The sequence below is a fragment of the Ixodes scapularis genome, unplaced genomic scaffold (genome assembly GCF_016920785.2).
Source record: "Ixodes scapularis isolate PalLabHiFi unplaced genomic scaffold, ASM1692078v2 PGA_scaffold11__112_contigs__length_91849675, whole genome shotgun sequence".
NCBI classification, from domain to species: Eukaryota; Metazoa; Arthropoda; class Arachnida; order Ixodida; family Ixodidae; genus Ixodes; species Ixodes scapularis.
The window spans coordinates 28884689-28905937 of record NW_024609837.1 but is presented as its reverse complement, the minus strand read 5'-3'; the positions used below and the strand labels follow the sequence as shown (position 1 = coordinate 28905937).

Below are 21249 nucleotides of genomic sequence, written 5' to 3'. Positions count from 1 at the left end.
GTCGTGTGCTGCACTAAAACCGATTCCAAAGATGCAACCAGCTGCTCTTTAGCAGGTGGCAAGTAGGTTAGCTTTTAGTCGAGCAACACTGGGCGACGTGTACCACAGCACCACCGTGACGTCACATTGCGGCCGTACAGCTGATATCAGTGTTGCCATCCTTCCCTAGCAGATAGTTTCGGCTTTGCAGTGTTCACCTGAAACCAAACTTTGAGCCGTGATATTTATAAAACTACACACAATATCAAGAAAAAAAATAATTATGCCTTGTAATTCGGGGTCACTGACTGAGCTGAAAACAGTCAGAATCCCAAATTCGAATATATTGACTGGAGTTGCCATTTAACTTCTCGTGGAACCTGATAAGCTGCCCAACGTTTTCAGAATTTTTGGGAAAATATTTTTAGAAACATTGCTTCCTACAAATTAGTGCAGGCAACAGATACATTTGCTGAGAATATTAAAGACAAAACGTTTGAACTTGGCGCAAGCAACCGTGAGAGACAAGAGACCCCGATGTGCGCATGGTCCCCACTGCCACCTTGCGCGACATCACCGGAGAAACCGAATGTTTCATCAATTTGTGGAGCAAGGAAGTACCGGTTTAAATCACGGCGTGATAAGCAGTGTCTGGGACATTTCTACAACACATTACAGCCAGAAAACTTGTGCTTTACACCGTGAAAGGATCACGTCACTTGTGCCAACTTACAAGTAATGAATGTAGATCATTTTGCGGGGTCGACATGTCTTCCCAAGACTGCGCATGCTTACATAAAAGCGATTTCTAGCACCACTATGACACGGGGCAGCGCAAACAAACATGACCGAGCGCAGCAAGCTGCTAGAAATAACCTGTTTCGCCACGTTTGTACAACAGCAGCATCACTTTAGCGAGACTCAAGCCAGGCAATTAGAGCTACTGTTTTACGAACTACGTAAGATCACCCTTCGAGGCAGTTTTTCCCACAGTTCAAAATCACATCCATTCTAACCTTTTTGCAGAGACTTTATTTTTGCCCTAATTGGGCAATTAAAGTGAAAGAGAATAATAAAGGTCCTTTCTCACAGCGTCGCATTCAACTTTAATGGCATAATTGTTCCTGTCAGATCGCAATGACCTCGAGTGTATTTAGACACAAGATATGCGTTTTCGGTTTTCTGTTCCTTTATTCCTCCCCAGCGATAAAATGTCTACATTGAACCAGCTTGGCTGAATCCTTAACCGTTTCACGTGGTGCAATTCTGCTTCTAACTTCCAACTGCAACGTGGCATGTGAGGAAAAAAAAAACGCTTGTGGATGGCAGTTGAAGTGAGCACCGTGTCCATCGGTTTTACAGCGATAGCCGTTAGTGCCTTTTCGGTCAAAATCCGGCAGAACCTTGACCAAAAAGTTTTCAGTCTTTTTTTTTTTTTTTTTTTTTGCCACACGACACTGAAAATTGAAAACAGAATCGCACCACATGAAATGGGCATGATCACGCACTGTTGCTATGAACTGCACGGAGAGGTGCGAGTTTCTGGAACGAGGGGCAGTTGTACCTTTGTCGTTGAGCCAGAGCGCGATGCGGTAGTACACGGTGTCCAAGACGTTGATGATGAGGGCAAGCAGCACCTTGGGCACAAACGACAAGCTCGACGCCAGCGGGCAGTGCCGCTTCAGGGTCCGCTCGTCCCACCACGCCTGCTGGGTCCCGGCACAAACGAGAACCGCGTGTCACCATACGCTTTCAACCGACTGCTTGCGTGACACCCACCAAACAAAAATGATGCACAAATACCGAAATATGATGCAGAGAACAGATGTTGTCTATATAACAAAGATTAACATATACAACTCCCACCCCAAAAAAAAAGATGCTGCACAGGCGCCAAAATATAAAACAAAGATTGCAATGAAGTTTTGCTGGAATAGAGAAAATGAGCAATTCAAGCTATACGGTGAGCAAGTCGACAAAAACACGTCTCTCCACTCATAAGACGAGAGGCGCAAAAGAGTGACAGAGACCGATCATGTGTGTGACAAAGCTCCGCACCCCCACACACCATTCTTTTTGGCGGGTAGCAAACAACATTTCAGCTGCAAGTTCTTCCTTGATTGCTGCGCGTTGTAGATAGTCAAGAAAAACAATGTACCCTTCCAACTACTTCCTTTTCCCTTTCTCAAAGACAGAGCCCTTGTTCCTAAAGAACCAGCAGATTGCTGACAGCCACAGAAAAGGCAAGAAGGCAGCTAGCAGACGACGACGCATCTGAGTACCACCTACATCCTCCAACCAGAGCTTGGCACAGTGACATCGCCGTATCCTCCGAGCATGGAGCCGACGAACTTGCCTGCCGTACCCCGTCGCACTATTCGTCACTTTTAAAAGAGTTCAAGACGCGCGTCCCCGCGAGCAAAGCGTGCCCCACCTGAAACTCGAAGACGAGGAACATGGAGGCGACCACGACGACCAGGCAGAGCGTGACCGTGGGCACTGACACCAGGTAGCGGAAGAGGTTCCGCTTCCAGCTCGGATACATCGGTTCCAGGCGCCCCGTCACGGGACTCCTGCCCGGCGGACCCTGTAAGCAGTTCCCACCGTAGTCTGAACGTCCAGAAGCCAAAAGGTGCTTCAACAGTTTCGAGCCCACGCGGTCAACGAGGTTAGTGGTGCCGCATCAATCCAAGACTCAATAGCTATGCCTGAAACATGCTTTATTCACGTACGCTCCAGAGGATGGTGGTGGAACACCCGAGGGCACCCCAGAGAATCGCACCGACAATTTTTTGAGCCCAGAGTCTGCACCCTAGTGACCTGAAGCGCTTCTTTCGCCACACTGGGCATCATTAGGGCCCATTCAAACGGAAGTGCTTGCTCGCGTTTTTCCATTACTTTATGGTATGCCCGCGAGTCACTGTGATAGCAGAGCTTTGTATGTTGCGTGCAAAGCTACTCCTCTAGTTGGTTGCAATGCTTCGTACATAGCACAAATGTCTCGATGACTCGTCGTCGTCGCTCGATGTAAAGCCTCAAAGCGTAGTCAAACGCTACCGTGTGAAAGAGCCATTAAGTCTCACCAGACTGCAAATTAAAGAGGCTTAAATTATGTGAAATAAACTCTTTTCGAAACCCCATTGAGCAACAATAGCGGTCGCCATGTCTGGGAAACGATAGATGCAACGACGGTGCCGACAGCTCCGCGGGCAGGGGCCTGTGACCTATGCCAGTGGTGGAGTGGACAAAAAGAAGAAAATAACAGATAAATTGGCTAGATCCAGTCAGCTGGGATCCCCTTGATACAAAGGGGTTAGCAGCATATCCATATCCCTATGGGGCACGAGGTGTGTGACTGGATTCAAGTCCTTGCCGAACACGGTACAGGTTGAGCCGGGCCAAGCCGAGCCAAGTTCACGCCAAACGTTGACGCAGCCCTGGCGTCCAATAAGCTGTTCGAGTATATGCTCAAACAATGGCAGACTCATATGGTTGCCGCAGCCGCTACTACAAGGCGTTTCCGGGCGCAGTTTGGGCATAAAATAATTTCTTTAAATAAGCCAATAAACCGAGTGCAATCAAACTGTTTTACTAAGGTGTCTTTAGGTGGCGCATTGATCATGCTTAAATCTCGCGAGTGTGGGTTTCAAGGGAAGAACAATTAAAAAAAAGAAAAACTTGTTTTTTCCCATGTGCGGGCAGAAAACAGAAGCAAACCGTTGAGTTGGTGCTGCTACTCACACATTGCTTGAAAGCTTCTTAGAGGTGAACACCAAATCAGATCCAGCAGGTCGGAGCGTGCGTAGTACAATATGCGAGTAGCGGCGCGAATTAAACGGCTTGCTTCCTCCCGCGCACAGAAAAAAGCACGTTTTCGATTTCCTGACATTTTTTTTTCTCAAAAACCTACACTCACAAAATCTAAATATAATAAATGCACAACATAAAGAGATCTTTCTGTAAAATTTAATTGTGCCGCATTTATTGGCTTATTTATGTGATTTAATTTAGGCACGAGTGCCTGCAGACGGTGCTCACTTTTGAAAGGGGTCTATTGGCACTCCAGCAATTTTTTCTAGATACACCCATTAATATTTTCTGAATCGCCAACCTTCACCCTTTCTGGTATGCCCATCAGTAATGAGAAGTTCAGAATAGTTACTGCGAAATCAGCGAACGAGAAAGATGCCGAAACCAACGTTCAAATATACCCGCGCTTATCGGTGCTGCGACGTCGGTGGAAGGCAGGCCTGCAGGTCGAACGGGCAGTCTAAAAATGGACCATGCCGACCGTTTGTTTCGTGCCGAAGAATGCCAGTGAGCCCTTTAAAGCATTCGGCAAGAGAAAGCAGGAATCGGTCCGGGCAAAGTGGGCGGTACTTTCGGAGAGGGAGCAGTGCACGAGTGCGGCACTCACGGTGAACTGCGGCCTCGGCTCCGTGAGTAGCTCGCTCTGGGAATCGAGGGTGCCCCAGTGGTAAGCCAGCTCGGCCGAGTAGCGCTTCCAAGACTCCAGGTACAAGGTGGCCCACAGCATGTTCAGCAGCGAGAACAGCACAAAGCACAGGTCCTCAGTCGCCTGGGCACGACCGCAAGTCGCCGTCATGGGTGCGAGGCCAAACGGAGGCCACCGAAACCACGTTCATGATCCAATGTCGTATGTTTGGTTTTGTTCAACGTTCTTAGATCGATTGTAAAAACTTGGGTTTGGACTACGTTGGTTTGTACTAATTAAAAGGTAAGTATAAACAAAACAAGGACAAAGAAGACAAGAAGACGACAAGATAGGTGCTAGCGCCTGTCCAGTTTTTTTTTTGTCTTCTTTTTTTTTTACCCATTGCTCGATGGGAAAAGGGAGGTAAGTGGTGGCTATAGCACCCCACTCTTCTGCGTACAAACAGAGACTGCTTAGCAGAATAAGAACCGCGTATTAGTGCCTTTATTGCACTTGACGAAAAGCCCAAGCCAGACGTTTTTTTTTTTCGAGGCTAGTCTTCCAGATGCATCGACCGAAAAGACCGCCCCGGCACCGATCGCAAACGGTTCCGAGAGGATTCTGAGCCGCTTCAACGGAGGGCGAGGGGGGGAACCTACCTGGGTGCTCCAGTAGCAGAGGAGAAAGAGCGCGGTGCCGGCCACGGCTGGAACAATCAGGGCCCAGGTGTAGTGGCCCAGCCAGGCAAAGTAGATGGCGATCTTCACCCCGAAGTAGCTGCAGATGTCATCTGCAGAGGACCCGGAGGTTGGGACGCCGGCAGAGGGAGGGGAGTACGACCCTTACCCAGGGGCTGCAATTTGAGGAAGGCAAGCACCCAGTCTCTCTTGAGCCGGTTCAGGTCCCCCGTGTGGTGCAGGGGGAGCACCTGGCTCACCAGGTTCTCCGAGAGGCAGCGCTGCACTGAAGACGCTGGGTTTCAGTCCCTCGTTGCGGGCGCAAGCGAATATTCGAAAGCTAGAATCTTTCGCGAATGGCAATTGCTATTCGACTCAATTCGCAACAGATTTTTACTGTTCGAAGTATTCAGGTTTTGATGTTACCGTAAAATACCGAGGACGCGCCCACCCCACTTTCACTGAAAACTGGGTTACTGTAATCTAGACATGGGTGCTTGTCTGGTCAAATACAGGTGATTAACAAATAATTTGAAGAATTCTCAAGTTCGAGAAATGTTAATAGTGAGCGTTTGAACTAAGTAGGCAATTCTGCAGTTTTTTACGGTAGTTGTTTGTTTGAAAATTATGAACACCTAACGCTTTCAGTATTTTCCCACTCTCTCGCATCAACCTTCATCGCGTTCCAGGAATGCTCCAGTGTCAAGTTTTACTGTTACGCACTGGCATGTCCGCGGCTGAAGCTGCTCTGCTTCGCACCGGCGTGCTTGGAGAAGCGGCTGACGCGGAGGGGCGTCTCGGTGAACTAGGTAATATCCTTCGCTTATTTTTTTCAAATGCTTCAAAAGCAGCAGGTGAGTGCTTTACGAGACAATATGGTAGACAGATAAGAACACAACGTATTTATGAAAGCGCGGAGTAACAACTGTTTATTTTTCGTTCCTTATTCTTCCTCCTTTATGCCCTTGTTTTGAAGGATGAAGATTGCCCGATAATTATCGGAGTGAAAATTAAGGCCATCGCAGGCAGTTGCGGATGCAGGTGTTTTAGGAAATGGAAAAAACGTTTTGGATGATGATGCATATGTACCTGAGAAATCGTGGAAAGGATTGGGATGATTAATGTCTTCTCTGTCATTTGTAGATATTTGGTATAAATGCTGTAAGTGCTTATGCTGTTGGTACCCTACAGCTGACGTTTGCCCTGTTGTGCTGCGGGATCTTTTTAAGAAAAAGAAGAAACAAAATATAAACAGTTGTTACCGTAGTATGCGCTTTCATGAACATGTCATGTTCTTATCTGTTTACCATATCGTCTCATAATTTACGCATTTATGTGTTCAATGTAACTTCTCAGTGCAGTATACCTCATAATGTCAAACCAACTAGCCCAAATCCAAGCAATGGCGAGTGCCTATTGCGACACAGGTGCATGCTCGGCATTTCACAGCAGGACGCGTTCGATAAGCAACCGAGAGCAGCGGCACCAAGGCAGCATGGCCTCACCAATGGACTGTCCCTCCATGAAGTAGACTCCTTGGAGGACGTCCCCCTCCCGCGCCCGCAGGCTGTTGAGGAAGTAGAAGACGATGCTCTGGCGCTCCTGGCTGCTCAGGAAATGCTCGCTGTCCTGGACCCCCTCAAAGCAGCCCTGCTCCTCGTACAGGAACTCCTTGTGGCCACCCCCAAACTCCTCCTTCACCAGCTTGCGCAGCTTCAGCTCCTCCGCACCCCTCAGCAGGCTGGACGGCGAGGGAGCGTTTCGTAGGGCGCTCTTCCGTTGATCAAGCCACATAAGGGGGACAAAGCCTTTCCTTGTTGGCTTACCCGGATAAATTACTTAGAATATGTAATTTAATTACAATCACTACTTTGCCTCCATAAAAGTTACAATAGAACCTCACTGACATATTCACGGGTAACATTTTTCTCAGGCTGTTATGTCCACGAACGCCTGTCCCACCGGATGCCCACAGATCCTTTTCACAAAAGCGCCGCCATCTTGAATTGTCGTCACTTCCAGTATGGGCGGAAACATTGTTTTGTCGTCGCCACGCCAATAGAAGTCATTTAGGATATAAGCGTAACTGTTGTACATTCTTGTTTTGCCTCCCCTCTACTTCTTTTACTATTTACCGGTTGAAATGTTTTACTATTTTTTTCGTCACCCATACCGGATACACCTATTAGGTGGCTGGGGACGACAGTACACGAAAAAGGTCTATAGCAATATGTGTATGAACTAGGTGCTTGCTGCACTTGTCTACGGCTGTTGCATCCAAAAACTGCCCTCCGACTAGGGGTCAGCGCAACGCATTGTGTTGCCCATTGGCAGTTGCCCACCTCCATTTTGCTCCGGCTCCCTCCTTTTTCACCTCTCCTCTCTGCCTCTCTGCATGCTCTGTGCCGCAGTTTCTTCCAGAGTGGGCACGACCTTGAACTACGCTTGGAAGAGATTGGGACTTTCAGAACAGCTCATTCATCTTGCTGTTCCTTTCTCCAGCATGTGCAAGTGCTTCTGCTGTACTTGGTGGCTCAGCTCCCCCAGTTTTGATGCACGTGGAATCCACAACTCATAATCTCGCACAGCGTGCGTCTTTTTTTTTTTTTTTTTTTTGGCATGCGCTTTGCATTAACGGGATAGGAGTAGCAGCTGACACAGAGAGAAATCTGGCTCGATGGGCTCAGAGATTTTTACTCACTTTTGTAGGCTGCCGTTCTTGAGTTATAACTTAGATTAACTCATACTTTGTTTATCAATTTTCCTGCTTTTCTTTAATGTCTTTCTTCAATATGCGGAGACAGAAGAAGATGGATATTGGTGTTAGGGGCCTAGTCAAGCGACCTTTGTTTCTGTCTGACTAGGCCCCTAGCACCTCAGATTTAAGAGAATTTTGTATGACCTAAAATTTCGAAGAAAAAAAAAAGAAATACTCAGGATGGTTTAGAACTTTGGTGCAAGACAACCCGAATGCACAACTGCCCATTTTTCGTGCTACGTGACCAAGCGGCTACGGGTATCACTAGTGAAGATGCAAAGTGCCTCAGCAAAATGTCCCTTCAGAGAAGGTCTCTCTTCATGACGTTAGCAGAATATATGTGAGCACGGCATAGCCACAGATGCCAAAGTCTAAAGCTCGGTGCTAGCTCCAAAGCAGAATCGAAGAAAGCTGAACTTGAGAAAGCTGAATAGGAGAGACCAGAATCGGAGAAGGCAGCTCCATCATAATCGCACCCCCGAAAGCTCAAAACACTTGCCTGTCATAGTCAGCCGTGAAGTAGAAGCCCACGGAGCCAGACTGTGCATGGTGGCGGATGTTGATGGCCAGCTGGGGCACTCTGTCGCGGATCCGGTCATGGAACCAGTCCGTGGTGGAGGCCGGCGTGCCGGGTGGGAACGTGAGCACCACGTCGCAGCCGTGGCTCGGCAAAGTGCGGTTCCAGCACTGGGAGGCGGCCAGAAGCTGCTTGGACACCTGCCAGCGACGGCCCACCAGGCGCCCCGCTGAAACACAATCCACATCACCCTCACAAAAGACAAAGGAAAGGACAAAAAAAAAAAGAGTCATTAGTTGTTTATACAACAGGAGTTTAGTCTGCCAGAACATGGCCACATTGTTGCCCACTATAGATGAGCGATTTAGCCAGTGCAATACAACCGCTAGCCTGGGATCTTTAACGTGAACGCAGGATGCCTGGGTCCTGCAGTGCTAGTTTTCCCTCCACGTGCTTCAAGCCATGGTGGGTTAAAGGGACACTGACACCCCCCAAAGTTTTTTTTTAATTTTTTGCCAGGGGCTTCATTATGGTGCCGGAAGACTACCCAATTAATATTTTGCAACAGAGTAGCGTATTTTTTAATAAAGCCAAAAGACGCAACTGCTCGAAACCAAAACCAAAACCCGACGGAGATCGGAGAAGTGGAGAGAAGAGAGTGAGTGGCGGAAGTCACGTGGCTACACCCGAACGTGCGTTTTTGTTTTTTTTTTCTCCTCTCCGTAGCAGACGACATGACGTGCGGCGTACGGGAACTGTTCGCCGTGGCGTGCGCTTCTTTTGCAGTTATGTTTGTTCCGCTCGTTGTTCTGTACTCCAAGATGAGTTGTTTTGTACATTGAGGAGTTGGAGATGAGTAGTGAGTGCCCGTGGTGAATTTCCATGATCGGCTCCGAAAAGAATACACCCAAGATGTTGCGTGAAGAGCTGGCTCACATGTCCTGCGTCCGGAAAAAAAGGGCGTTGTGCGACAGAGTTTCCGAAAGATCAACGGGATTGGGACCAATGGCTGGCTGCAATTAATGTAGAACATATACGGGCACCTCGGAAAGCGGACGCTACCTGATTTATATGCTCCTTGCATTTTGTGGAAAGTGATTACATTGAGTTCGCAGGTGTCAAAAAGGAAATCCCATACCATTTAATTCAGCGAAGTGTCGTCCACAACATTTTTTTTGCTATTTTTTTGTTTGTTTCTTCAGTGATAATTGTTAAAAAAAAATAAAAAAAAAATATGTAAACATCAAAAAATGTTTGAAAAAAAAAATATAGGTTACACGGGGGATCGAACCCGGTCCTACTGCGTGCGAAGCGGACGTCGTTCCCACTGAGCTACTGGAGCATTTCTTCAATAGTGGATCTCTTTCCTGACTAATAATTCAGCCGGTAAACTGTAAGTTGGAAAGTTTGCTGCCGATTTTCCTCTAGCAAAAGCACTCCCGGGTCGAAGTCAGGAAGCACCACGCATTGGCGACATTCGCACCTAGTAAAGAAATCGTACGCGTGCATATTCAACTCGAAGTAGACACGTCGTGCTTGACGTTTGCGCGAGCGAAGTCTTCAGCCACGGGCGACGTCTCGGCGATGTCTTCGTGCAAATCGGCTTGGTGGTCGGGCGTGTCGTACGGGATGAATACCAATTCTTTTGATCAGTCCTAAATTTCTCTTTTAAAAGTAGACAGAATTCGCCGGTACCGCGAACGACAGTTCGGAAATAGAGGTCCCACGCCCGTCGTCCGCTGCCATCGCCGTTCCCGCGAGTCCCACGATACGCGAAACGACGAACGCACAGAATGCTTCCGGTTGTCTGTGGAACTTTTTTTTCAATCAATGATTTGCAGCTTTTTAGAAGCCACAAAAAATGGGTTTCATAATTTTTTCTATTTTTAATATTGAGTGTGTGTTTTCAGTGACCCACGACTTTGATTAAATTTGGTGGTCGCATCGATACCTTAGAAAACGGCCCGTGACCGCGGAAAAGAGAGTGAGGGAGACTCGAACCGGCCAGTTCTTGATCGGCGGTTTTCGGGCGGAAAGAAACCGAATTTCGAGCCGCAAATTTTGTTCTGGGTAGTTGAGCTCTCATATGTCACGTACAACTAAAACCTCGGCGAGCATAAATACCCTGTCAGTGTCCCTTTAACACCATGCAATCGACCACCAATACCCACACGACAAAAATAAGAAAGGTGTGTGTCTGTTTACACAGTCTGAAGTTAGTCTGCCATAACGGGTGACTTGTCTCTCAGCTGTAGATGAGCAGTAGAACTTTATTGTGCATCACGCAGTAGTGGTACACGGCCGCACACCAGTACGACGCTCATCCAGATTGAAATGGGCAGGGGTGGGGGTTGAACTCAGGATCCCCCCAGGACAGGACATGCACTACGTTCAACAAACATTTTAGTAAAAAGATAAAGAAAAAGAATTTAAAGATTAAAAAAAAGCAACAAAAAGTTTGAAAGGAAAAATGTGGAAATGTATTGTTTTTTCGTAATAAAAAAAACCCGACTGATAATAAATTAAAAAAAAGGGACAAATCCACATATCATCTCACTGCCCGTTTCTTTTCTTCTTTCTCTGTGTTTTCGTTAGAATGCCTATTGAAAGTAGCACTTGTCCTGTCCAGTCTTCTACTTGTCCTTTAACCTTTTGGTGCTAACTCTTATGTGATGTTTAGTCAACTAGGCCATCAACTTGTATTGTCCCATGACCCTCCTGGGCCCAACCATGGTACCTTGAACGCATCTCCAAATAGCGTGCTTATCCCCCTCTCCCCCCCACCTAAACCGGAGCCTCAATTTCCACCCGACAACATTACAGAAGAGTTATGCTCTTGCCTGCCACGATCCTAGATGTGCCACAGCAGTGGTGGTGGGTGCGGGAGACGCCTGTTCCGCTGCATTCCGCTCTCTGACACTAGTGTTCCCAGGTTTCCAAGGTGCAAGCACGCACCCGGCTATACATACTGCCTCTGGAGTACGATGGAATGGAACTGGACGCAGTGGATCAGAAATGGCTCGCACCGAGTTGATTGGACTACGGTGAAATTATGCCGACTTGTGGCGTCTTTTGCTTTCTTTTCGTGCGCTTGCATTTGTGCAATGTTGCGGCTTTAGAATAGCTGGACAAGCTTCTTTTGAAAAGTCCTCCACTTTTTCCCAGTTTAGGAGAGTGAATGCCCGTCTCCTCTAGAGCATTTGCTCTCCTGGTTGGGGAAGAGTGGAGGGCTTTACAAGAGGAGCAAGTCCTGCTTTTCGTAGTCGGCAACAGGGTATAGCAACTGACTGCCTCTTTTATTCTTGTTTTTTTTTTTTAAAGTGATAATCTGATGATAATACTGATTCACAGTCAAGGAGATATGCTCCTGACAGCAGGAAAATCAATCGCAGGTTTATTCTGTGAAAGGTAGAACCTATTTTCGTCGAGATTTTAACTGATATCGAAGCCAGGACATGCGCAGAGGTTCCCAGGATTTTCCTGACGTTCAGGGTCTGGAGGTGCCCTGCAGACTTTGCAACAGGTGCCCTGGCCACTTTTGGCGAATTTCAGACCATCAATGGCAGCGCACCAGACGCCTCAGATATCTGAAGACATTCGAGCTAATGCTGCGATGTTGGCAGACACGTTCTTTGGATGCAAAACGAGCACTGTTCGCGCAGCGTCAGCGGATCAGCTGAGCCGAGCACTGACCCAGATACACAAGAGCGAACGAGAAGGCGAAAACAGGTCGGACTCTTTAACCCCGGGAGTGGGACTCGGTCAATTTCCGGAGTTCCGGTAATGAACGCAGGTAGAAGGAGCAACGTTTTAAGTTGTTGTCGTAGCGTCTCCGCGCATAGCTCGGTGCACTGCTCTGGCACACGGCGCGCTTCGAGCCACATTGCACCCGCGCACGCGCGACTCACCCGACAGTAAGGAGAATTTCATCGTCTTTCGATGTTTGCGCAGCCTGGGTTCCATGACGGCCGGATTTTCAGCTGCCCTCGAAGCAAATCATGCAGCCGACACAGCCCATGAAGACCACCGATGCTTTCAGGCTCGGGCGGTAAGTCGACACACGTCGTCAGCTCGGGTTGTTTTCGTTATGGCTTTCGTACGTACTATTTCGCCTGTTTCGCCTTGAGGACGAACTAGCTGGTAATTCGCATAAACAAGGCGGTAAGATACTATTTTTATTTTTATTTAGGTTAACCGCGCGAGAGAAATGTTTACGCTCATTTTTTGTTTGTTTACGCGAGTAACGTTTCGGCAGTGAATTTAGCTGCCGACCTGCAGCGCATGACGTCACCCCTTCAATGGTGGGAGGACGTCGAACTGTCATCTTCTCGATATTGTTTTCTTTCCGTTTCGTTTTCTTCCGTCCGACGCCCGTTTCGTCCGTCGGACAGAGCCGTCGGGTCGGAGTCTCCGCGCTCGCTGGTGCCATGCTAGCCGCAAACGCGACCTAGTCTCCCCGCTCCGATCCTGGCGAGCAGCCCCCACGGACGCGTCCCCTCGCCCGCCCCAACTGGCCCGATGCCTAGAGAGATGAACGGCCTGTCTTTCAGTGAACTATGCTGCCTGTTCTGCTGCCCGCCGTTCCCCGCTCGCATCGCCGCCAAGCTCGCTTTCCTGCCGCCGGAACCGACCTACTCGTTGGTTCCGGACGAGACCGGCACCAAGTACACGCTGAGCCTGACCGAGCGCGCCGAGTGGCAGTACTCGCAGCGGGAGCTGGAGGCCGTCGAGGTCTTCTACACGCGCACGTCCAGGGGCAACCGGATGGCCTGCATGTTTGTGCGCTGCTCGCCGAGCGCCCGCTTCACGTTGCTCTTCAGCCACGGCAACGCCATTGACCTGGGCCAGATGAGCAGCTTCTACCTGGGGCTGGGCTCGCGCATCAACTGCAACATCTTCAGCTACGACTACTCGGGCTACGGCGTGAGCACGGGCAAGCCGTCCGAGAAAAACCTGTACGCGGACATCGACGCCGCCTGGCAGGCGCTGCGCACCCGGTACGGCATCAGCCCCGAGAACATCATCTTGTACGGACAGAGCATCGGAACGGTGCCCACCGTGGACCTAGCGTCGAGGTACGAGGTGGGCGCAGTGATTCTGCACTCGCCGCTCATGTCCGGTATGAGAGTGGCTTTTCCGAACACCAAGCGCACCTGGTTCTTCGACGCCTTCCCGAGGTGAGCCGACGTCCGGAGTCTCTGCGTGGTACCCGTTCTCGTAGGGCGCCTCCCGCCGTGTCGGAACCGCGGTGGCGGCATCCGGTTTCCCTCGATCCATGTCCGTGGAACCCTAAATGTCCGCCCTTCTCGAACTGTTCGCCCAGTATTCCCGACCTCTTGGCGAACCTACTGTGTCGTCTGCAAGCGCCGGTGCATTCCTTTGTGTGGCCGTCCGGCAGCGTCCCAGCTGTTTTCCGCTAAGCCTAGTCCGGCCCAACAGCTGTGCTCCGGTGTCCGGTCAAAACAGCATCTCATGTCGCGACGCTCTTTGTGAGAGGCGCCCGCATGTTTGTTCCCGCAGCTCTTTTAAATGGTGAAGACCACTCTTCAGCGGGTTTCTTCCGTACTTTTTGGCTAGCGAGGTCTGCCTCCATAGCTTTTCCGGTCGCGACTTCACGATGCTCGCGAAACGGTTTCAACGACCGAAATTTGACCGATGGTTGGCGGCACCTCTGAAATAACTTGGCAGTTTATACGACACCGTTATTTTAGTTACCAACCCGGCATGAAACGTGTGAAAGAAGAACATAACAACCCGTAAGGTGTGAAAGTGGCTGTTTTCCAGACTGGGCAGTGACTGCTTAATTCTGTAATTCAATGTGTCTTCTCATATGGGTGTAATGTAGCTCTTTTACGGGTTACGAACGGGAAATAAATGGTACTAAGTAAAGCAAAAAAATTGCGTCGCCCCATTTGTGGCTTGCGGAAAGTGGTGTCCTCTGACAGCGTTTGACACACTTGTTCTACTAAGCCCTCCACCATTTCCAGCAAACACTGAGAAAGGCTGCCCCAATCATGGAAAGTACAGAGCTTCGTGAGTGGGGGTTGTCCTTCTATTCTTAACCTGTAACAGACCATAGGGGTGATAACTTTGTTATCAGAAACAAAACATCAGACCATGTGCTCTCAGTTATGGAGCTCTAAGTAAGTTTTCATTTGGCCAGCTAGCTTTCAGCTTCACTTTTGTCGCAGTCAGGCTGCACGTTTACTCTTCAACAATGGCTGCAAGCCGAGGCTAACCAAAGGTCCTCCGCATGTCCGCAGCATCGACAAGATCCCCAAGGTGTCGTCCCCAGTGCTGGTGATCCACGGCACGGAGGACGAGGTGATCGACTTCTCGCACGGCCTGGCCATCTACGAGCGCTGTCCCCGGGCGGTGGAGCCACTCTGGGTCGACGGAGCAGGCCACAACGACGTGGAGCTGTACGGCCAGTACCTGGAACGCCTCAAGCAGTTTGTCTCCGTCGAACTGCTCAACTGACACATGGCTCAAGCTCCCGTGGAGCAACCACCGCCGGCGCAGCCCTGAACTTTCCTCACAGACCAATCCCACGACGACCGTCACCACAACGACCGTCGCCACGAAGACGACCCCACCAGACACTGCCCAGGCGCGGTGCGTGCGGACCGGTGCAGTCTGAAAAACAGGGTCGGGGAGTTCGGAAGATGTTCCCAAGCCGCGGGACCGGTTCAAGAACCAAAACTCCATGAGGGGCCGAGTCCGCCAAAGAATAGCGGAACGAATTCCGGCAGAGTTTTCGAGGTGGCCGTTGCGGATGGCTCGATTTGGAGACCCCAGAGATGCACGCGACGGCGACTGGTTCCCGGTGTACGACCACACTGCGTCGAGAGAGGACCGGAAGTTCCGTGAGAGTGTGGCGCGTGCCGGGGACGGTGTGAAGGCATCGAGTCCGTGGGTGTACATAGGTGTAGAAAGTGGTGCCTCGGTTCACACTCGCCAGCCGTTTCCTCTTTGACCCCGGTTCGACCCTAGGCGCGGGGCGTCGTTTAGGAGTGTCTGCCTTCGTTTGTTCGCTCGAGTCTGGCACCGGCTCGCAGACACTGGCTTTCAAACCCTTCGCTTAAACTAAGTGCTTTTTGCTTTCTTTTTTTTCTTTTGTTATTATATTTTGGGGGATATTGTTTTGATTCCCTGGTAAAAAAAAAACACAGTATTGGTCAATTTGCAAAGAGCCCCGCCTGCCATTTGCATGGGAGCAAGGACGGGCATCTTTTTGTTGCTCAGCGGTATCACTTTTCGTAGCGACATCCATCGGTGCCGATCTCTTTCTTTAGGTCCCTCCCCCCGTTCGCTTCGTTTAGGGACGGCAGCACACGCGAGTCGCGTCTCGCCGACGAATTGTTGCCGTTGCGAGGCGACACAATCTGCGGCGTCCAATGCCTCACAGAGAACCGTTCTCATACGAGCCAGGGAGCAAAAGTAGTCTCTTCATATTTCTTCCCCCTCGACACGGTAACGGAGGCAACGTCGCAGCGCGTGGCATACAGCGATGGGAGGCTTTTTTGGTGTCCGTGGCGATTCTACTTGCATCGTCATGGGGGGAAGATGCCTCCAAATGCGCGTTACGTTCTCATCCCTTCACTTGGCCTTCCCGTGCAAATCTCCGAGACCGGTCGGCATTACGGTTTTGGAGCGAGTGTCCGTGTGTATGTAACCCTTGCGAGGGCCAGCCCGGCGTGTCTTAGCACCTCTTTGCGAGAAACACAGAGCGAGTGAACGCGAAGGTTTATTTGTAAAGATGTACATAGATGAGATGCCTCACACATACACACACACACACGCAAGAAAGGAAAATGCGCCTTTTTGGCTCTCGAGGTATGCAAGATTTTTTTAGATGTCTTTTTCTCCTTGTATTGTCTCCCGTGGCCGCCGCGATTGGCCCATTTGAATAAAATGATGCTCCATTTGCATACCACCTACGATCGCGCGGCTGGTCTGCACCAAAGAGGTAGAAGATGCCGAGAACCTCCTGGCTTTTTGATGGAGCGCAGATTGCGGGGTTGTCTGGGCAAGCATGCATTCGGAGATGCCAGTGTTTTTTTTTTTTAGGAATGGTAATTCTCGCAAGTCGCACGCAGAACACAAGGCGCCTCTACCTATTTTCTGGTGAATATTCTTAGTACACTTTGTGTCAACAGCTTCTTCAAGGGATGCTGAACCAAACATTTCAGTGTCTATAATAAGTGGCGCACAATCTATCCAGCAGCTGCCAATGCGTGCGAGCACACACAACAAAATTAAAGTCATCATATCCCCCATCATGAAAGGGGGATATGATGACGTCAATTTTCACACCGGCGGCTGCTGGCTCGGGGAAAGATTGTGCGCTACTTATTATAGACACTAAAATGCTTGGCTCAGCATCCCTGTAAGTGCATGTACGGAATGAGGCTGTAAAGTCCAGCACGTTTGGCACGCCTCGCCAAATTTCATAATCCTGTAACTGCGCATGTGAACGTCGTTTCGTAAAATTTATGTCCAATTTTTTCTTGGGGCTCAACTCTGAGGTGGTGAAATATTAAGAGCAAAAACGGCGGCAACGTCCTATAGACCAACATGCGGCCCTGACGTCGCGCAGCTGCGGTGGCGCTGTCGACGGCATTGCGCATGCGCAGACTCTTCACCTTACGCGAATCTGTTTTTTGCGCACGCGCAGTGCCCACAGGTGTGAGCAAACGCGGGCTTGTTTGTAAGCAGCGCGCCGGTGCATACCCGCCTGTTCGTCGTCTGCTCACTGGTTTGCGAGCTCGCTGGCGGGTAGCTTGCCAAACACAAGAACGCCTAGTGAAGGCTGGCAACGAACAGGATAGTTGCGAAGTAGTCATTGTAACAAAATGTTTAAACAAAAACCAGCTGGGAGCAAGCTCACAAACCAGTGTGCAGACGACGACCATCCGGTATAGGCCAACAGGCTATTAACAAACAAACAAACAAACCTCCCCCCTGAGGTGCGGGCACTGATCGTGCACAGGGACCAGATTCACGTGAAGTGAAGCTTATGCGCCCTACCAATAGCGGCGACACCACAACAGCGTGACATCAGGGCCGCATGTTGGTGTGTAGGACACAGAAAATGCATGGCCGCCATTTTTTGCACCATTTTTAAGCGTTTGCTAGAATAGCGCACCCAAAGCGCAAAACACGGCTAGCATTAAGCGCATGCACAGAGGCGACGGTGCTATTCTTCGCATACCCAAGGCTTTAGCGTGCGCTATATTAAAACTTCCTAATATCCCACCACCTACGAGTCGAGCTCTAAAAAACTGACTCAACTTTTTGTGAAAGTTTCAGGTATGTACGGCAAGAACTTGACTTTGCAAGTTGTGCAGAATGTGCCGGTCCTTACTGCCGCGCCCTGTACATATCTGGGCCCGTTTGCTCTAAGCGTTAACCACGGCTAAAGTGAGCCGCAGCACCTAGGAGAGAGATTTTGAAATTGCGTGACTGGCGCGGTAGGGATCCGGGGAAACATGATGGTGCCCTGGTGTGTGAGCGCCGCTCGCTTTAAAACCAATATGTCGTTGCAGCTGCAATGTCGGACACGTTAGTCAGCAACGAATGGTTGCGGAGGCTTTCGCTTTGCTTTAACTCACTTAAATCGCAAAACATGAGTAATGACCTCGCCGCATTTTTTAGATAGTCTTTTGATTATGGCCATTCCTAAGCCTAAAGGAATGCGATAATTGTCGGCATGGTAACGTCGTTGGAAAGTGGATCGCCTTGCACGTGCTGGCGTCTGCAGTAGTATAATTGTTTTAAAGCAAAAAGTCTAAAACAAAGTTTGTCCTGCACGTGCGTTCGTTAAAGCCTTACTATGATTATTTATTTTGGATCTTTTATAAGCAGAAGGCCAGTGCGTGCAGACTGTAGAATTACACTTCCAGCGTTCTTGATGCTTGGGTAATTTAGAAAAAGGTCTATTGAGACGCTGTCTGCTTTCGTGTGCAATCAATACCCGGCCGATTGAGTCAAGACAATCCACTTTTCAAAGACGTTGCCATGCCGACAATTATCGCGTTCATTTAGGCTTGGGAACGGCCAGAATCGAAAGACTATAAAAAAAAGATGCAGCGAGGTCATTGCTCACGCTTCGTAAGGCAAAGCGAAAACCTCCTGCACCATTTGTTGCTGACTAACGCGCCCGACATTGCAGCTACAACGACATATAAGTTCCAAAGCGAGCGGCGCTCACTCACCGGGGCACCGCCATGTTCCCCCGCATCCCTACCGAGCCAGTCACGTGATGTCAAAATCTCTCTCCTAGGTTCTGCGGCTAACTTTTAGCCGCGGCTAGTGTTTCGAGCAAACGGTCCCTGAATGTGAAAAAAAAATAACTAGCAAAACGCCAGATTCTCTTTGTACAAAGGGACTTTGGCACCCGCTCCCTGCAAGTAAGAAGAAAAAAAAAAGTTAGTGGGAAGCAGAGAGACCAGGTGTTATTGCAAACAAGCAGAGGGAGAACATTCAACCGCCCGTGAAGAGTGTTCTGCTAAAGCACCTCGATAAAATTGATGCTTTGCGTTTCTTATGTCCGAGTCTCACTAGAGCAACAAACAAGCAACACCAACAAGTCTTTAAAGGCCGACGTACAACCTCGGTTTTCTGCAGGGAAGATAATCCTCTTAGCGTTCCCCTATGTTAAATTGCTAGGGGAGCCAAGTTGGGGCAAGGTAAAAAGTGGAGAGAATATAAGAAAGGAGGATGAGGACAAAAGTGGAAAGCGTAACTTGTACGTCCGCCTTTAACATGTGCAGCATGCACACGATGGTGCCTGTGGCAGGCTTGCAGTCTCCCAGTGCTCGTGAAGTAAGCACAAGCGATTGCAAGCTTGCCAAAGGTGCCTTCGAATGCATGCTGTTTGTGTTCGAGGCTTGTTGGTTTTTGTTTGTCGCCCTAGTGGGACCGACCGTTGTTGCACAAACGCACAAGACACGTGCCACAAGTGGGTGCTCCAATGCAGTTTGCTTCCGAGGGCTGCACAAGCCTTGTGCACCGGCGCATTTGACGCTACTTGCAAGGAAAACACGTCGAGGGTCTTTACTTTCTGTCCGTACACGTTTGCACGTTGCGTGCATGGTGGGAACGGAAACGAGCGAAGCAGGTACAGCAATTCCAGAATTCTGTAGACCATCGACGCACCAATGGCTCACTGTCATCCTTGGACTGGTTGCCGCACAGAGTGGCTCTCTCTGCAAGGGATTGCTTCCTCTAACTCATTGATTAGTTTCCCCGTTAAAACCTTAATTGCTTAACTACAGCAGCTACAGCTGCACACATTACAACGCATAAATGAAGAATCATTCACTCGTCGAGGCAGATGAGTGAAGGGTCTGGCAGGGATCGGCCTGGGCTTTTGTGTAGCTCGTAGCCCGAGGATGGCAGAGCACGCCACCATCGGTGCAGAGCAGAAAGTACCAGTTGGTTCCAGGATGAACTAGCAGGTCGACCGTACAAGAGCATCGCACGATTGCCGGCTTGGAGTGCTGGCCTTATGCTGGTAAGAGGTAGGCACGTCAAGTCCACTTGGAGAAGTGCTTATGCACCAAGTTGCGCATGGCGTCCAGCAGCGGAGGGGCAATGTCCCACAGGGGCGGCCGGTGGCAGGCCGCGCGGGACTGACCTCTCGGTCTGGTCGGACGCGCCGAGGGTTTCGCCGACGCCGAGGGTCTTGCCGATGCTGTGGGTTTCGGCGATGCTGTGGGTTTTGCCGACGCTTTGGGAGTCGCCGATGTCGAAGGTTTCGTCGACGTCACGGCTGCCGGGGCCGGCTGCACGACAGGTTCTCCCTGCAACGGCACGGACGGCCTGGAACGCTTGGGCGACGGCGGAAGCGTCTCGGGATCCTCCGCCACTGCCTCTCCGTTCGCGTAACACTTCCCGCTTCGAAGAGAGACTCTGGCAGCACGGCTGGTGCTGCGCAGCCGCTTGGTGGGCGAGTTTTCCGGAGAGTCGAGGGGCCTCTTTATCGCCGATGTGGACGGCACTTCAGGGCTGTCGGCGCCGAGGTCCCCGACGACGGCAGCTCCAACGGCACCCGCGCGTTTCGCGGGATCTTCGGTGCCGTTATGTTGGACGTCCACGGGCTCCGTCTTGAGCGCGGTCGCCGTCGGCGGGGTCGTCAGAGCAGCGCCCATGCGCGATTTCATGTCGCGCAGGAGCGCGTCGACGCGGTTGGCGCGTTTTTCGGGCGTCACCATTTTCGTGACCACTTCCTTTATCAGGTTCCGCGCGTCCGACTTGAACGTGATATTCTCGGGTGGCTCGCTCGCCTCGACCGCATCACACTTGCCTTGATCGAGTACGACGACCTGGTCGACCGCGATCGCCTCTTTGCGTCGGCCGCGAACCACAACGAAGCAGGGTTCGCCCGTAAGGACGCGGACGTACCGCTTCTCCAGAGCGCTCAGGTCGCCGCCGACGGTGAGCCGCACGAGCTCGCGGACGTCGTCCGAGAAGACCGCGTGGATCTCAGAGTGCGTGTCTCCGATGACGGCGTACGTGGGGTGAACGCTTTTGACAAGGGCGATGCCGAACTCCGTCTGGGCAGTCTCGGCGCTGCCGGCCTTTTTGGAGCGCACGAACTGGTCGATCCACGGCGTGACCCGCATCTTGCGCAGCATGGACGCGAGCTCGGGGCTCGGGGCTCAAGCGACACGGTGTTAACCGCGGTGTCTTGTCGAGTTAAACGATCGCATTACAGGTCAACAACACGGTGACACGCACAGTTCCACAGGGAGAGACGGGCGACGCCATGAAATGCGAAAGGCGCGGAGGGTTCCAATCTTTGTGTGCGTTTGTTCGGTGGTGGGCTTGTCAACTTCCGTTTCTGTTATGTGTAGCATTCGTGACACTGTTATACAAA

The 21249-nt window shown here is 50.4% G+C and overlaps 3 protein-coding genes across 3 annotated transcripts in view; 1 reads left to right on the top strand and 2 right to left on the bottom strand.

Moving 5' to 3' along the window:
• The window catches only part of LOC8034125 (anoctamin-8), a 22699-nt gene extending 10298 nt beyond the window's left edge, over positions 1-12401 (bottom strand). Inside the window, exons 1-8 of the mRNA XM_029993678.4 lie at positions 12275-12401; positions 8349-8595; positions 6597-6832; positions 5261-5377; positions 5074-5204; positions 4397-4558; positions 2414-2566; positions 1544-1685 (exon numbers count right to left, since the gene is read on the bottom strand). Of these exons, the coding sequence (XP_029849538.2) occupies positions 1544-1685; positions 2414-2566; positions 4397-4558; positions 5074-5204; positions 5261-5377; positions 6597-6832; positions 8349-8595; positions 12275-12329 (1243 nt within the window). The 5' untranslated portion in view covers positions 12330-12401. The remainder of the gene's footprint in view (positions 1-1543; positions 1686-2413; positions 2567-4396; positions 4559-5073; positions 5205-5260; positions 5378-6596; positions 6833-8348; positions 8596-12274) is intronic.
• LOC8034124 (alpha/beta hydrolase domain-containing protein 17B) lies at positions 12321-16306 on the top strand. Its single transcript, XM_002407926.5, has 3 exons — positions 12321-12414; positions 12917-13543; positions 14630-16306. Exons 1-3 carry the CDS (start codon positions 12365-12367, stop codon positions 14844-14846), a joined length of 894 nt encoding a protein of 297 aa, XP_002407970.2. The 5' UTR covers positions 12321-12364; the 3' UTR covers positions 14847-16306.
• LOC8034123 (brain acid soluble protein 1) lies at positions 16098-21249 on the bottom strand. The gene has a single exon (XM_040503863.2). The coding sequence runs from the start codon at positions 21005-21007 to the stop codon at positions 19901-19903; it is 1107 nt and encodes a 368-aa protein (XP_040359797.1). The 5' UTR covers positions 21008-21249; the 3' UTR covers positions 16098-19900.